At 35.1% G+C, this 17,341-nt stretch overlaps 1 protein-coding gene across 1 annotated transcript; it reads right to left on the bottom strand.

The window, feature by feature from the left end:
• Positions 1-3,540: 3,540 nt before the first annotated feature.
• Positions 3,541-11,714, bottom strand: LOC116200217 (golgin candidate 5). Its single transcript, XM_031531010.1, has 20 exons — positions 11,509-11,714; positions 11,183-11,391; positions 9,410-10,329; positions 8,589-8,660; positions 8,415-8,489; positions 8,216-8,330; positions 7,673-7,734; positions 7,532-7,579; positions 6,306-6,590; positions 6,154-6,213; positions 5,972-6,055; positions 5,813-5,878; positions 5,626-5,724; positions 5,341-5,559; positions 5,133-5,235; positions 4,828-5,048; positions 4,589-4,648; positions 4,397-4,510; positions 4,072-4,146; positions 3,541-3,976 (listed from the first exon to the last, which is right to left on the bottom strand). The coding sequence occupies exons 2-20, from the start codon at positions 11,328-11,330 to the stop codon at positions 3,938-3,940; spliced, it is 2,865 nt and encodes a 954-aa protein (XP_031386870.1). The 5' UTR covers positions 11,331-11,391; positions 11,509-11,714; the 3' UTR covers positions 3,541-3,937.
• Between the last annotated feature and the right edge of the window lie 5,627 nt (positions 11,715-17,341).

Raw genomic sequence — 17,341 nt, 5'->3', positions numbered from 1 at the left:
TAAGAAAAATTGAGGAATCGGCTTGATTTGTTACATGTAAATGAATGAAATCATGTGATTTTATTTTTAAAATTTCAAACGTTTAATTTTCTTTGATAGTATTAGTAAACCACGTAATTTTATTAGTAATTTACCTTTTTTTCTATTGAAAAGATATATATAATGTGAACTTCATAAAAGTATAATGATGTGTTTGGACCACCGTATAGGACATGATATAGTAGGAGGTAAGGGTGTGCATGAATACCGTCTATATTTGGAACCGGTTAAAATCTACCCGTTAAGTTAGAGTCCAAGTAACTCTAATTGAAAATAGAGTAGGGTCCGAATAGTAATTTGAGAAACCGGTGAAAATAGGTTCTGCTTCTAATTCCAACATACAAGGTACCCACATAACCGGTACTCGGAACCTATATTTTTTTTGGAGAAATTATTTTATATTTATATAATTCTCTATATGCAATGTAGTTGCTACATAATCTCGAGGAGAGTTTATTTGCTTTGTTTACTAAGAAGAACTACATCATCATTTTTTTTTTGCTAAATAGCTATATAATCTTTTAGTTGCATATTTGCTTTATCTATTATATAATCTTAAGGAAAACTACATAATCCTTTAGTTCTATGGATGGATGTGATCTGATTAATCTATGTCGATAAAACAAATATGAAATCTTTTCATTTATTGTGCTTGAAGAGAACAAAAAAATGCAAGTTTTAATAGGGAATCGTAACCTATAGTATAATTCAGGTTCCGGTTTCAGGTTTCAATATGGTAGGGTTCGGTTCCAAAATCTTGAAACCTCTTCCTTAAAGAAACGTGATATTCAGACCTGCACACCCCTAGTAGGTGGGGGATGGGAGAGAATTCAAATCTCAACATTAAAAATATACTGATTAAATATTTGATTCATATTAAGGTTTTAGATTAGAATATCAAGTCGAAATGACATGGGTGCCCTAATTTTTTTAATTCTAAGAATAAATGGAATAATATTTTGAAATTAAATTATAATCTTAAAATTTAATAAAAAAATAAAAAAGGACAAAGTTGTAACAAAATCGAAAGAGGGGCGCGGACTTGACGCCGGCCACCACCTATCCGGTGATGTCGACAGCGGCCACCACCGCCCATACAAGGTTGTCGGCGACCTCTGTGATTTGCCAGCGACATCGTCGAAGATGTGGTGGCTGGAGTTGAGCCCATCGCCCCTCTCAGTAGTAATCCTGAGTAGTTGAGCAGTTGAACCCAATGGCATGTTTTGTAAATTGAAGAGAAAGTAAGAGTATTTTCGTTCAGTCGCTGTGGTTATTATCCTATCTAGGCTCAACCCTTCCCGAGTTGGATTTGGGCCTTAAGAGATAATCATGTCCAATCCTACTAGTTTTCATGTCATTGACTCATTGTTGTTGTCAAACACCAAATAAGAATTTCAGAAATCTTATCCGGTATTATATTCAAACGACTAAACGAGCCATAACATATTAAAAGTAAAAATATAAGGATTGTGATGCGGCTTTTATATGTGGTTTTTTCAACAAATCCGTGCTTAATCAGACAGTACTATAGCATCTTTCAAAATTTTAAAATCGTGTTGGTACCATAACTTCCATTTTGAGCAATTATTCAGTGGTGCGGTTATTTATGTAATGTGGATACTGTTCTTTCTTTTATATCCATATCATTGTCATCCCAAAATCTAAATTGAACGTTACCTTCTAGCCAACCAAATATATGCATGATAGGTAATTTTCAAATCCTATTTTACCCATATCCAGTTTTTTTTTTTAATTGGTTGAATTCCCATAGCCAGCTGTTTACCAAACGCATCAGAAGTAGGGGTGTGTATGAGTACCGGGTATACCCGGAAACGGTCGGAACCTACCCATTAGGGTAGAATCCGGGTAGCTCATATTGACAATAGGGTAGGTTCCGGGTATTAAAATCAGGAACCGATAAAAATCGGTTCCGATTCCGGTTCTTGCCTACAGGTACCCGGAACCAGTTATTTATTAAAAAGAAGAAGAAGAGAAAAGAGTAAAGTTACTGTCTTTTTTAATGAATCAGAATATAGACATTTTGTTGTATAGGATCGTATTATGGATGTTTAATTTTATCGATGGATTGATGAGACATATTTTTTTTTATTGTGGATTAATCTAAATCTTTGTTAATATTCTATTTGGCATAATTACTGATTATGTATGTGAAATTTTCGATTTTATTTAGCTAGAAAAAAAATTTTACAGGTTCCAACAAAGTACCCGGAACCTGTGTATAATACAGGTTCCGGTTCCAGGATTCAACAGGATAGAGTCCGGTTCCAAAATCTTGGAACATGTTCCTCACAGGGTAGGGTCCGGGTATCGTGAAAAATACAGGGTACTCGGAACCGATCACCCCTAATCAGAAGGGTTAATGCCGCTAGCCAAGATTACGATGTTCTGCAACCCGTGGATAGCCCGCCAGGATTAGCCATGGATCTACGGAGCCTATGAGTGAGTAAAGAGTTAAAACAACACTGGTGAGCCAATTTCCGTAGACTTATTAGAGGGAATTTACCCAAATTATACCTCAATATTACCTAGTTGAATTATTTAGAATATCAATTGACATAAATATATAAGCAAAGTACGGTACAGTAAGGTGGCAACATAATATTATATATATTTATAGATAGATGATATAGATGATGATTATGATAATAAATAAATAAATAAAATGGTAAGTTTGAACTGAGTGTTGGTGCAATAGCTAAAGTGCTCATCCTCATCTTGTACTCGACAGATCCGCCCAAATATATATGATACCCAACCACAAAGATAGATGGAATGCATCACTACTCAAGATCACTTCTTTAATTCAGAGGTTTATCTTGATTTCTAAACTTAAATGGAATTGTTTCACCATATTGTCAGTATTTTCTATCGCTTCGATTAAACTTTCAAAATGTAAAGATGATCGTTGCGAATCGGTACAACTGAATTCTTTAATCCCGAATTCTTTGGGCGCCAAGTATGGTCACACCATACATTTCCCTTGCAATGCACTACACGGTTGCCATTTCCAATGGGCAATAATACGGCTAAAATTTGTCAGTTACCTGTAATAATATGCAGCCTGACTATAATATAACAGCTGCCAAAGTTGGTACGTCGCTTTCGTAGCAAATGAGCTTTTACCTTGTAAGAACAAGCAACCTCTATAACTAATATTTTACCTTTTCCCCTTTTCACATGTCAAAGAACCTGACAGACATGCAATTATTTGAAAAACATTACTCCCACAAGAATCAGCACATTGTATTAAAAAATACCATGAACACGGCAAAACCCAAAAATTTGGAGTCGAATGAAACGATTGAGGCGGGCAGATCAAATTATGTGACATCTCCAGCAAACTAATAAACCAAGGTAATCTATCCCATTAGCAACAAGACTTGGCAATGGGACAGTTAATGAACAATAAAATCTGGCACGATGAAAGGCTAGCTTTCCGAATTGATCAAACAGTATTATTCCTGTGATCTCAATGCAAGAAAATCAGGAAGCCATGCAAATAAAGCATTATAACAATATTCACCGTCGCCTGCTCCTACAACATTACACAAAAAAAGAGGGCCAAAATTGAAGAGGAACAACTGAAGATCAATTTGCACAGGCAAGTAATCCTCACTCTACAGATTAAGTACTCTTTAGATGTCGGTGGTGGAATCTGTTTCAGATTTTGCTTTATACAACACTTTCCCGGTGAATTACAATACATACCTCAAGGAAAAAGGAATATTGCTCTTTATACTTATCGATGCCCAAAAACTTAGAAAAAAAGCAAACAGTGTAATTGTTCGGTGCAGGGAATTTTTAGAATAACTACTTTGAATTCACAAAAAGTTACCAATCAATGAACCTTACAGCAGTTGGTGTGAGATATTTTGAGTTACTCTGCCGCACCCATCGATGAACTCAACGTTTGGATCTGGAGAAATATAGAGTCAGCAAAAATAGTTCAAGACAAGTGACAGATGCAATGGCAAGTCAAATCAAATCAAAAAACGCCCGAGAGTGGGATACCTGATTCACTAGTAAGCTTACTTGCTCCCTGTACATCTCTTTCAAGTCAGCAATATCAGCTCGAAGCTCCTCCAGCTGGACACAGGCAGCAGTTTCAGGTGCATTGTCAATAGGATTATTGTAGCACTTTCTGAGGACTATTATAGCACTTCCCTATCTCTTACGCTTCTGTTTTAGGTTCAACAAGGTTACACATCATATGACATTATTCTCTCAGTCTTCTAAGCACAGGCCCAACAATTAATATCTCGCAGCGACTCAAGCTAAGCAAAAGTTTAACATCATTGAAGATCCAACAAGCAGTAGCTAAGGATAGTGTACATACCTCTTCATCACGTTCACCCATCAACTCAAGTGCAGCTGAGTGCCGCCTCCTAAGTGCTTCAAGTTCTGCCCGGATACCGGGCACCGTAGATGCCTCCGACCGTAATTTCTCACACTGCAGCCAAGCAAAACCAAAATTAAGCTTTCTGCAATTTATGAAGCAGGAGCAATATTATATAGAAACAAAACTTACTTGTGCTGTCATTTTGACCAACTCCTCAGCAAGAGAATCTCGGATAGATTCCATGGATGCCTAAAGAAAGGAAGCAAGCAATCGAAGCAACCGGTGGTCAATGAAAGATGGCAATGCGTGATATTTTAGGAACTCCAATGTGTTAAATGGGGAGAGAGGAGGTGCTAGCAAAAGCTGCACGACCAGAAAAAAGTGCAACCATATAATACTGAAAAGACAGTTTCAGGTAGAACTCTCACCAGACGAGACATATATGATGCTAGCTCGCCCTCCTTCTGACGAAGAGTAGCTTCAAAAGCACTAGGTGTCATACTCTTCATATAGTATGGGCTCATATTGACCTCCCCAAGATTCTTCCTCTCAGACATGCTGTCAGAAGAGTCTAGAGATGCCTGAAGGAAATAGCTCTCCTCCATGCTGCCTAGGCTACTAGTGCTTGAGAGTTTTCGGGTCAAATTTCCTGCATCAAAGCTTTAGGATAAGATACCGTAGAGGAGTCATAGATCCTATGAAGCCTAAATTGCAATTATCGATGGTTTCAGACCATTATCAACAGGATGCTTCATTGCAGAATCAGGCATGACAGTAGAATGCACACGCGATGTCCTTTCCAACTCTAATCGAGCAGCCTTCTCCCTCTCTTTCTCCTGTCAAAAACAATAACTTGATTCTAGTAAGTAAATAACAGAAGATAATGGAATATTACAGTATAGACATTCTGTATGAATATTTTAGATCAATATGAAAAGTACCTGCTGTAGAAGCTCCCTATGCACCAATGCCTCTTGTAACTCTTGCTTGTGTTTACGTTTAAGTTCTCTGATTTCATCCTCAAGCTGGTTTGCACGACCTTCTTGAGTATCAGCTTCCTCCTTTGCTGCAAGATATTCCTGCCTATTTTCAGCTGCTCTCTGCCTTTCCTTTTCAAGGGACCTACCCAGTTGTGTTTGCTCTGTCCTCAGACAAGATATCTGAAACCAAGACTGGCTTAGTCCAAAGTTCAAAGCTCTATAAGGTGATCAACGGAACGTCCCTACCTGAGCTTCAAGCACATTAATACGAGACAATGATTGGGATAGACGCTCATTTATAGATCGTTCTTTCTCCTCAGCAGCAGCAGCTTTAGCTTCAGCTTCCTGTAAGGTACAGGGATGTTCCATTATATATATATTTGAACTAACCTTGACGATCATCCAAGGGGTAGAAGTAGAAATGAAAGGTCACCTGCAGCCGAGAGTTGAGGGACCTCTCAACAGCAGCCCAAGCTTCTGCCTTTCTAGAAGCCACTTCCTGTCAACAGTCAACCCAAAACACTTGATCAAGCAGTTGAGATGATATCATTAAAATTGTACGAAACATGCACTCTAAGAATCTGATATTCACCTGTATAGCTTCGATCTGCCTTAGTAGAGGCCTTGTAGATTCTGGAACTTGTGAAATCAATTCCTCACAACGGCGTTCGCTTTCCTAATAATAGACAATATCGGTTACAGATAAGCAGCTATGGTAGCAACTACTTTTCTGCTTAAAGTTGATTATAGAAAAACTAATAAAGTGAAACCCACTTGATAGCGTTTCTGGAGATCCTCAATTTCCCTGCGTAGCATGTCTTCCCTGAAAACTGCCTGCAAGATAAAATGAAGCAGCAAGATAGTGAACAATACAATCACTTGGAGTATGATAAAATCCCAAGTTCAACATGAATTCATAAAAAGACCTGCTGTTCTTTTCGGCTTAACGTTTGCCTTAATTCTTCCAGTGTTTGAACTAGCATAGCTTCTCGTTCCTCAGCCTCTTTGAGACGACTCTCTAACTCTGTTCTAGCTTCACTATTAGCACGTGTCTCAGCTAGTGCTTCAGCCTCCTTTGCAGCTTGCAAAGCACTCGTGTAGAATTCTTTTTGGGCAGAAATTTCGGCTTGATGTTTTTCAATCGTTTCTTGCAGCAACTTCTCCGTAGCTGTCTTGTCCCTTCTGATACTCTCCACTTTGTTCTCTTCTACCTGGAAATAAAGAAAAAGCAAATCAAAGGATATTAGAGGTATGCAGTGATTCCATCATTGCAAAAGCATTTTAATATCCATATTAATAGTTTTGCTCTCACTAATTTTACAAACTAACAAGAATTTTTAAAATCAGAATCTTGAGTAGGAACGGTTGAAAATCCATAAAATCGAATTACGAGATCAAAAGATCCTACTACTGTAAAAATAACTCCAGAAAATTATGTACAATATTTTTATTTAATAAAATGGCATACAAAATTAAAATATAATAAATAGAGTGCAATAAAGCATAACAGTAAGTAGTTTGCATTACTTTTTATTATATAAATAATTAACAATAAATTCAGGCCAAAGAAAAGAAAAATTAAAGAACAAATAATTCAAGGACGCCTTGATGTCAAAGTAGCTAAATTTGGGAGTAATATGGTCACAGAATGGTTGAAAGTCAAAAGACCAAAAAGAGAGCAATTGGTCTATTGCATTTGGGCTCTAGTTTAGTGATTGCAAATATGAAAACACCTGCATTCTTTCATGATTTGGATCCCAAAATTTACGATGTTACGATCAGAGTAACTGTCCTGGTCCAATCCAAATATGAAGCCGATTATAAGATTATTTGAATCGTTGGAATGATTTTAGATCTTAGGATCTCCAAAATTCTGCGATCCTTCCCCAATTTTTAACAATGGATGCTTGCATTATGTGCCATTACAGCATTTAAGCATTTCAGAGTTTCAATACAAACAGCTACATCATGGCTGACAAACAGCTAAATCATGAACTTTTCATCAACCAGCAACAGTACCATAACAATAACAAGCCTATGAAAATGAAAGTGCAGGACATGAAGTTTCCGGGTTTAATTCCTTCCAAATAGGTGATGACTTAAGAAGATGGAATATTACTAACAAGTTAAACAGGCAGCAAGGTTCAATTACCTGAAGCTTGGTGCTCAACCCTTTCTTCTCTTCTTCAAGCTCTCTAATCTAGGTTAAAAGAAAAATGACACGGAAAATGTTTCAGAAAGGATGAATGAGCATATTCAACTACTAAATGATCGGAAAATTTTCTTGTATGACCTGAGCCCTTAATTTTCTAATTGTAGACTCTTGAGCAGCCTGTTTTTTGGAAAGCTCTTCACCTGGCATTAAATATCAGTTACAAATGTGAGCAGTACCAAAAATTGCAATGCGAGCAGTAGCAAATGTCATAGGCCTCAAAAGTCTCGCATCCGATGTGGGTGGATGTCACAGTCAAATCTCATTCAACTGCAGTGTGCTTAGATGAGAATATTTATAACAACGTGGTCGTATGTGAGAATGATGGAGCTATAGTATATTTAAACTTCCTAGAAGATATTTCCTATTTTCACCTGGTTTAGATTCTTTACCACCTATGACATCCACCCAACATCCCACATCGAAAGTAGCAGAAAACAAAAGTTTGTATTCCTCAAGAACCAACAACAGTTGCAAGATGAAATAAGAGGAATTTCACCAAATTTACTTAACTATTTAAACATACTTCTGCAGGCCACTGTCCTCTAACATACAAGTAAAGTATGCAACACCGTGTTTTTTCACTATGAAGGGATTATATATAGGTAGTTCCTAGCATTTTACCTTCAGCCATAACCTGATTGATGATTTCATCTTTTTCCTTGAGAAGGGCAGCTGCATCGCTTTTCTTGTTCTGCTCTCTTCGAAGTGCATCCCTTTCTTTAGTCAGAGCATATAACTGAAGCAGAAAGACATGTTTGAGCACTTTAGACCTCAGTGTTGCTCTAGCAACAGCCGTTGTACGAAAATGCAGTAGATGTACCTTTCTTTCAAGAGTTGCAACCCGTTGATGGTATTCCTCGCGCAAAGACTCAATTTCAGCCTCACTTGATTTTCTCTGTTGCACATCAATTGATGATAAGGGAGACTACTTTAAGTTTTCTTCAAGCAAAAGGAAGAAGGGCATAAAAGGAAAAACCCCTGGAAGATCACATACCTTCAGATCTTCAATCACAGCTTTTAGTTGCTCATTCTCATTCATCAACTTCGCAATCTCATCAGCTTTTGCCTTGGAAAATTACAAGAAGAAACCATAAAATTTCAGATATCTGAACATGTAAGGAAAAAAGGAAACATATAAGAATTATGCCAAATAGAGTCCAGAAGAAAGGATGGCAGAACACCTTTAGTATCTAGAGGAAAAGAAAAGGCAAAGAGTTGCTCTGCACCACGATATATTATTATAATAAAAATATACATATCTCTACTATAAAATCCAAAGAGCCTTGTCGTCTCACTTTCTATTTCGTAAATCACCACACCACACATGTTTTAATTAATTAGAATCACTAAATTGAGGGCATAACAGTAAATTTCCAATTTATAACTACCCACTAACTTTTCCTCCCATTTCACACCCTAATTTTTCTCTCTACTCTCCCTTCCCACTTTTATCTTCCTATCCTTTAATTCAAAGGTTCTCCAACTACCTATTTTTTGTTATCTCGTTTTCCATTTTTTTTCTATAATTATATATTATTTTTGAATTATTATAATTTGTCACTGACCTAAATACAAGTAATTTGACAAAACTATGTGTTATTCTAATATCTATTTCATTAGTCATCCCTTCTTAGATATGATTTCCGCGTTGCGCAAGTATGTTGCCTCTAGTATGTTTATATTCATAAAGATGGACTACCAAATAAAAAAGATTTCGGTTATAGTTTTCTGCTTATACTGATATGCACATATTGCATAACTATAGAATTCTATACCATTAAATATGCCATACACTAATTTATTGATTGCGCATACCTGAGCTTGCCTAGCAGCACCTTGCAATGCTGTTTCCATCATTTTCATGTCCATCTTTACCTTCTCTAATTCTTGCACAGTATCTGGGTAATCAGAAACATCTGATGCTGCTTTACGATGTTGCTGCTTGACATCAGTGTCACTGGCATTTGACTGTGGTATTATTTCAACTGGTTTAGCAAGTGCATCAGTTTCCTTAGGCACCATGTCAGAAGAATCTTCAATAGGTGTACTGGAGGAGTTAACACCTTGAACTACATCTACACTTTCAGTCTCTGTTGCAACAGTGATAGGTGAACCCGATGGCTCAACTTCAACTCCAGCTTGACCGTCTCGTACCTCTAATTGATCCAGTGGAACAGACTCTACAGTCTTTTCTGCTACTGTAGTATCCTTTGAAGACCCCTCATCTACATCAACCGAACTACTTGATTCATCAGGCACAGGAGAAACAGCCTCAACATGGTCTTCCCCGACAGATTTTGATTTCTCTTCTTGGGACACTGGACTATCAGATGGCTTCACCTCTAAGCTCTCTTGTGGTACCTCAGAAACTGTTTCTGGTCTCTCAGCTTCATCAACTCTTTGCACATGAGATTCCGCGGAATCTGATGGCGATTCAGATTTAACTTCTTGATTGTCCAGAGTATTCGTATCTGATCCCACAGCTTTTTCCGTCTGTTCGACATCACTTTTCACTCTGAGATCTTCATTTTCTACTTTAGTAGGCGCTGCTTTATCACTGCTGCTAGCCAACGACCCTTCAGTTTCAACTTCTTTGTCCTTAACTTGTTTAGCATGTTCTGGAGGTTCATTCTCTTGTGCTGATTCATCAGTATTTTCTTCATCTTTTTGCCCCATAAAGGCCATGACAGGTTGAAATAACACTTTTGTGTCAGTTGATGGCCACATACCTGAGGCTGATAAACAAAAAGAAGGTTTCATTTTTCTGATGATGATGGATTTAAATTTTATCCCGAACTACCAACCTAAGATGAGCTAGAATACTAAATGCAGTCAATGAAGACTTAATATTCCAAGTTGCATAAATTATCATAGGCCACTCATTACTTGGTCCTCTAAGAAAAGGTAGACATGAAGGAGATTCCAGTTTCTTCATTTCTCGAAATCCAGAATACAATCTCTATCACTCCTATGAGAATCAGAAAAGCATCTTATGCCCAACATATGCATGAAGAGTAAAAGGCCACCATCAGGATGCAAAATTAAAGGCCAGCTCATGATGAATAGACACAAATGCTTCAAGAGCATCAAAGGAATGGACAAGAATGTGGCCTAAAATAAGCACGAAAGACCTTAGAACTTATATGGTCGGTTAAGAAAGGAAAAATTAAGGGAAATTTCATAGCTCAAGCATACTGCTTTACATTTCACAGGAATCAGCCAAACAGAACACATCCAAGAACACGATAGATTCCAACTAATTGCTCTGCCAAATTTCCATCCCTGCCATTGGAACCACAAATCCAGACACTGATTTTTGCCCATCCACATCCAAGAACAGCTCCGACCCTTAACGTCACAAAGACTGACAACAGAAATATTCAATTGGCCCAACAGCAACAACACTTGGATAAAAACAGTCCAGAGCTATAGCTATGAATTGTCTCAGCCTATGAGCTATGAAGGTGCACGAAGCTCAGAGAATCATCGCAGCACTAGCCGGGGCACTTGCCAAAGCTCTCGTTACTAGCTTGCACATCGGGAAAGAGAAAAAGGGAAAGGGAAAGATCAGCAAAGTAATTAAATCACCTTCACCATGAGACTCGGGCTTCTCCTCGAGTCCCAGAGCGTTGTCGAAATTCTTCTCCATGTTCTTGACGCTCTCACTGATCTTATTGACCGCCCCCGCCAAATCGGGGAAATTCCCCAGGGACACTCTCCCACCAAACCAAGCCATGTCACCAACAAGACAGCGTTCACGCACTCAAATCCCCCAGGCACACACGCATCAACAGACCCTACATTCGATTCGAGGAGTTAGAAGGAATTCACAACCCAGCACAATCCAACATTGATCGGATTCAATCCGAAATGAAAAAATTCCAAGCTTTTTCCGAGGATGTATGGGGAAGAACCAGAGGAGCCGATTCCGGGAGGAAGATGAATGGGGATCAAATCATGACTCCTCTGTGCAGCGCCATTGATGGTGATGAGTATCTCGAATCAGTCGAATTCAGCAGAGAGAGGGAGAGATCTTAATGAAGAAGAGGGATTGACTGATTTCTCCGGTGGATCTCAAAAGGGGAAATGAAATGGGTCGATCTGATGATGAATGATGATATGATCAAAGAGTGAAATCAGATGTAAATTTTTTCTCGAAAGAAGGTCTGGAACGCCGTCGTTTCGGTACCAAAATAATCCGTTTTTCGTATTGCGGACTCTGTTTTCCTTCTATCAAGCGAAAAGAAAACTAAAACCAGGAGAGAGAGAAATCTGTTTTCCCGCATGTTTTTTTTCCCACACAAATTTTTACGGGCAATTTTGGCAAAAAGCTAGATAAATCTTTGCATGTGCTCCTCACGCAGAGAGTAAATCAATTGGTATCAATCAATTCCTTAGTATATTTATTTTTAGGTAAATAATTAGCAACCAAACTTTAGTTGCTAATTCAACATGTCGATATGGTATGAGGGAGGTATATTTGGGACGTTATATTAGCATCTAAACGGGTAATCGTGAATTTATAGGTATGGTGCATTCTGCAACCAAATATTGCTTGCTAATCTAATCAGGAGAATTACAAAAATGGTTCTATAAGTTTCATTATGGCCATTTTCAGTATTAAATGTTTGCTCCGTTAGACACTTATGATCCAAATCGTAACCGATCGTTAATCGATGTTGAAGTGGACGTAAACGACGTTAAATCTTTTCCATCTGTATTTAAAATGCTTGCGTGGAAATTAAAATAATAATCGCGATGGTCCTAAAAGTTTTTCATTTTTTGAATTTGAGTCCTACAAGTTCATTTTTTGGTCCTATAAGTTCAATTTTGGAAAAGAAAAGTCTTAAATCATTTCAAAAAGTGACGATCTTGGTCCATTTCTACCAGACAATGATCTGGACTAAACGCTGTGAAAAAAAATTATAAATGGCAGTTAATATAGCACACGTGAAATAACCATCACACACTACTTTAGAAAATTAATTTTAAAAAGAACGCAAAATTTAAAAATTGAATAAAAATATAGAAAAATTCCAAAAAATGACATAAATTGTTCAAAAAATTAAAATTATTTAGAAAAAGTAAATAAAAAATAGAAAGTTAGGAAAATAATAAATTCAAAAACTAATATTAAAAAATAACTATATAAAATTTTAAAAAGTGAATGATAATTTTCAATCTCATCGAAGAATGAGAAGGGGCTAGATAGTTACGAAAATATCGAATAAAATGAGGTTTTTGGAGGCTCTGGCTGAAAGGCCCCCTTCTAATCCTTCCCTCCAACCTGTCTCTTTCTTACTAAGAAAATGGGAGGGAAAGACCAGATTGGGGGCAAGGCTCCCCCTTCCGAACTCTGTTGCCTTCAACGACCTCGTCGAAAAGGAGGAGTGCCTTAATTGAAAATTAACTAATTAACAATTGCAATTGTAGTTTTGGCGACCAAAATTATTTTAGTGGCCAAAAGCTACATGAACGTGAGAAATTTGTAACAAATTAATGTATTGGGAACTATTTGATTCATCTATACCGACCAATATTTTTGTAGCTAAATATCATTTTTAGCACCTAATATATCTTAGTCGCCAATGGAAAGGTTATAGCGACCAACACCAAATTTAGTCGCTTCAGCCTTTTTTAACGTCTTTGCAATGGCCACATCGCAGAAAACTTTCTCATCGCTAAAACTTTAGCGACCGAATTTTCACAAATAGCGAACCAATACGTTTGTCTCTAATTGTACTTTTTCTTGTAGTGACTACATGTTAATGTCCAATAAGCATCCTTTGAGAACTCCACAAAGCAAACAGTTAACATTGGACTGTAGAGAGATGCCAGAGATGAGAATTGAAGGGCGACTATAAATCTCTTTACGGGAGAGATTGATAACTAATTATCATATTGGTTTCCTCTCCATTATCAACAAAGACTCTAAGTTCAATAAGTTCCTCCCAAGCCTAAATGCAACATATGTGTAATAAAGTAACTTTCTTTGGGTAATAGATTATAGTTTTTTCATGACACTAATGTTTGGATTAGAGGAAAATGAGGGAAAAGAGGGAGGGGGAGGGAGAAGAGAAATGGATGGATTAACTTTTCTCTCATTTCTCTATAACTTTTCATTTTTTAATTCCCCAAATTGGAGGATTTAGAAACAAAAGGAACGATAGAACATTAAAAAATTGAATAAAAAATTACCTCATTTCCTATACAAGACTATTTTTATTAGTGGTGTAAGTGAAAAACCTAAAATATTAAAAACCAAAAAGGTTAATCCTAACCGACCCAAAAAGCCGATTTTTTAAGACCCTAAATGTAATTTGGATGGTCTTCAAGGCTTAAAACGTCACCCACTACAAGTTGGTCCCAGAGCCGAAAACTCCGATGGCACCCAACCCATCCGAGCAATTATTTTATGCATCTTATTTTTATTTATGAAAATACACCCTACATCCTAGCCTTTAACGGTTATCTCAATTTTATCCTATCATAAACATTTCATATTGAAAAATAAACATATCTCCATCTATGTAGTTCAGTGTTTTTAAACTATCGTATCTAGTAGCTTTGCCTCCTCCACACAACTCGCACTTACCTCACGGCATCCCCGACTTCAGGTTCCAATCCTTCTCTCACAGCTCACCCTCATTTCATTTTGATTTTTTTTAATATTATGGGCTTGAATATCATAAATTTTTTTATATCTTGTGGTATTAGTATTTTTTTAGAGCCAAATCAGTCATAATTTATGTTCGGTTCTTCCTATCTATAACGTATCATACATAATAATTATAAAATAAAATGATTTAACTTTTTTATTTAAGAAAAAAATGATTCATATCTATCAATTATATAATATAATTGTTTTTTTAAGTAAATATAATCCTACGTGATTTACTATTTATAAAAAGACACTAGATCTGTGGCCACACAATGCGCGGTTAATGTTAAATTAATAACAAACTTATTCTTGGTTAGAAATCAAGGATTCTGAGCAATTCCGTCATTGGAATTTACTGTGGTTCTATACTTTTTTTTTTTCTAATCATGGATTTAATAGATATAATTCTTCATGTAATAAAATTGTAAATTTTTTTTAAAAAAGGCACATACAGTTGAATTAGGGAGGGGAGAGAGAAAAGAGAGAGGGAGGTTAATAATTGACAATCATGCCGTCGATCATATGGTAAATGAGTTATAAGGATTCATGATACTATGGACAAAATTGGAAAAGGAAAGTGAGACCGAACATTGGTCTCTCCCTTTATCCAATCGTATAGATAGATATCTAATTTAAATTTTTAAAAGAAATAGATTAAATTCAAAAAATAAATGTTCAGTCTCTTAATTAGTAATTATTAATTTATAAAAAATTTTAAAAATCTAACAAGAGTTTCGTATCGAGTTGATGCCAATAGCTGGTCCTCGGAACAAGTCCTCAAGCATGGTCGAGTATTCCGCCCACAGTGACCACTGTTCAAGGCTTTAAGCAGAGCGCGGTGTTCCTCTTCGGAATGTTGAGGGGCTGTTTGAGCGACCAAAGAGCAACCCTTTGACTAATCCCTCCATAAGTTGGGAGGTGAAAAAAAAAAATCCTGCGGTTTCGATAAATATGCCTCTAATCATCATCCTCAGGAGCCAATGCCTCCTACTCCTCCTATGCAGAAAGTCTTCGACGGAACGATGTTACCGTCCCATACATATTCATTGGTGCAATCATCTAATCAAATGATGCACATGTGATTTTTTATAATTCTAAAGTTTTATGACGGACTTTAAAATTTCCTGAAAAACATGCGGTTTCATTTTTACCCCAAAAATATCATGGCATCCGTATATGTTAAATTTTAACCGTTTATCCCGCCACTCCCTCCGAAATTACAGACCTCTGCCCTCCACCTTTCTCCCCTCTCCTTCTATTAATGCAATAAATGCCCTTCAATTAATACATTTAAAAATGTATTAAAAGATAAGATATTATTTTAAAATTATAAAAATAATAAAACTTGATAATATTGAATAAAATTAAAATATTTTGAAAACACTAAAAAAATACTCTTTTTTTTTACAAATGTAAGCAAAAATGATTCATTAAATTTAATGAAAGTTTTAAAATTTTACCAAAAACTTGAAATACTAATAAAAATACAGTATTTTTTTTGTTTACAAACGTAAGCAAAATGAGTCATTGAATTTAATGAAAGTTTTAAAATCTTACCAAAAAAGCATATAATATAATAAATGAAATATATGTATGAAACTATATTGGATAATTTTAATTTTATTAGATTACTACTTGCATTTTATATACAAAATTGATGATCTTGTTAGAATAATATTAAAATTAATAATATATATATAACTTAATATATTTAAAATTTAAAATTCTTAAATAAAAATATGAAATACATATATAATTAAAATAAGTCTGTACATTGTACAAGACGATTAGTTGCAAAATTATTATTAAATTGTAAAACTTACTCTAGTTATAATTAAAAGTTACTCTGATTTTTATACAAAGAGTTATCTACTTTATTTAAAATTATTATTTCAAATTGCATTTAATAATAAAAAGTATTAATATTCTAAATAAGAAATTAATAATTCTAAATGTGATTGATTCAAATAATACGGTAATGCATGGTTAAATTAGTTTTGTGCATTTTTTGGTTGGATTTTAGAATGGGAAAAGTTTCTTCTCTCATTTTGGTTGTCTATTTGTTCAAAATTCCATATATACTTGATAATGTGATTTTATTACATTTTTTAATGAGTAGACACGATGCAGAAATTAATTATTATACATTTGCTTACAATTTTAACTTTTTGAGTTTTATACTACGATAAAGGATTCATAATTAGAAATTTATTATATATCTCTTCAAAACTTGCTATGCAATATTGCTCTGCGTCATTTTTCTTCAATTGAGATTTTAATGCACTTATTACACACACATATATATATATATATGTATATATTTTCCTTATTATTACCAAGAACTACATCGATCTTAAATTCAGGAAATTTTTTAAGGCCCATTAATCTCTTCATCAAATGTTGTACATGTTATGTATTTTCTAGGATTAATTCCGCTGTTAACAATGAACTTTTTTTTTTCTGTCATGAAAATACATGAACTATCATTTCTTCCCAAATCTACAGTTAGCGAATTGTTATTGATGTGGGAAACAGTTTGATGTTGGTAAATGATTTAGTGACATGTGCTAAAAAAATGGTTTAGTGACATACATGGCACAAAAAATTCAAAAAATAACATTAACTATAGAAACATTTAAAGAAATTGAAAATATCGGAAAAATAAAGAAAATTTCAGAACGTTAGAAAATTCAGAAAAGTTTAAGAAAAATAATATAAAATTTAAACAACTGAATAAAATTAAAGAAGTACAATAAGAAAATTAAGAAAATTATAGGAGTATCCCAAAATAAAATTAAAAATAACATTAATACAACATTTCAGAAAAGTTTCAAAATAAAGAAATACATAATTAAGTTCAATAAAAAGTTTTAAAAAGAACAAATTAGAAAATTCAGAAATTTACAAAATTCAGAAAAGTTAAAAAAAAGACAGAATAAAAATAAATAAGTACAATAAAATTAAGAAAAATAAGAAGAGTATTCAAAAATAAAATTATAAATAAAAATTAGTACCAAATTTCAGAAAATTTCAAAAATAAAAGAAATTCATATTCAAAATCATAAAAATTTTGGAAAAAAAAAAAT

The sequence above is a fragment of the Punica granatum genome, chromosome 3, assembly GCF_007655135.1.
Source record: "Punica granatum isolate Tunisia-2019 chromosome 3, ASM765513v2, whole genome shotgun sequence".
Taxonomy (NCBI): Eukaryota; Viridiplantae; Streptophyta; class Magnoliopsida; order Myrtales; family Lythraceae; genus Punica; species Punica granatum.
The sequence above is the reverse complement of the archived record's forward strand: the minus strand, read 5'-3'. Positions and strand labels throughout refer to the sequence as shown.

Coding starts and splice junctions, on each gene's coding strand:
- LOC116200217 (XM_031531010.1), bottom strand. CDS start 11,330: ATGGCTTGGTTTGGTGGGAGAGTGTCCCTGGGGAATTTCCCCGATTTG. Junction 8,661..9,409: donor GTGCTGCTAGGCAAGCTCAG/GTATGCGCAATC, acceptor TAATTTTCCAAG/GCAAAAGCTGATGAGATTGC. Junction 6,591..7,531: donor GGTTGAGCACCAAGCTTCAG/GTAATTGAACCT, acceptor CTTTATTTCCAG/GTAGAAGAGAACAAAGTGGA.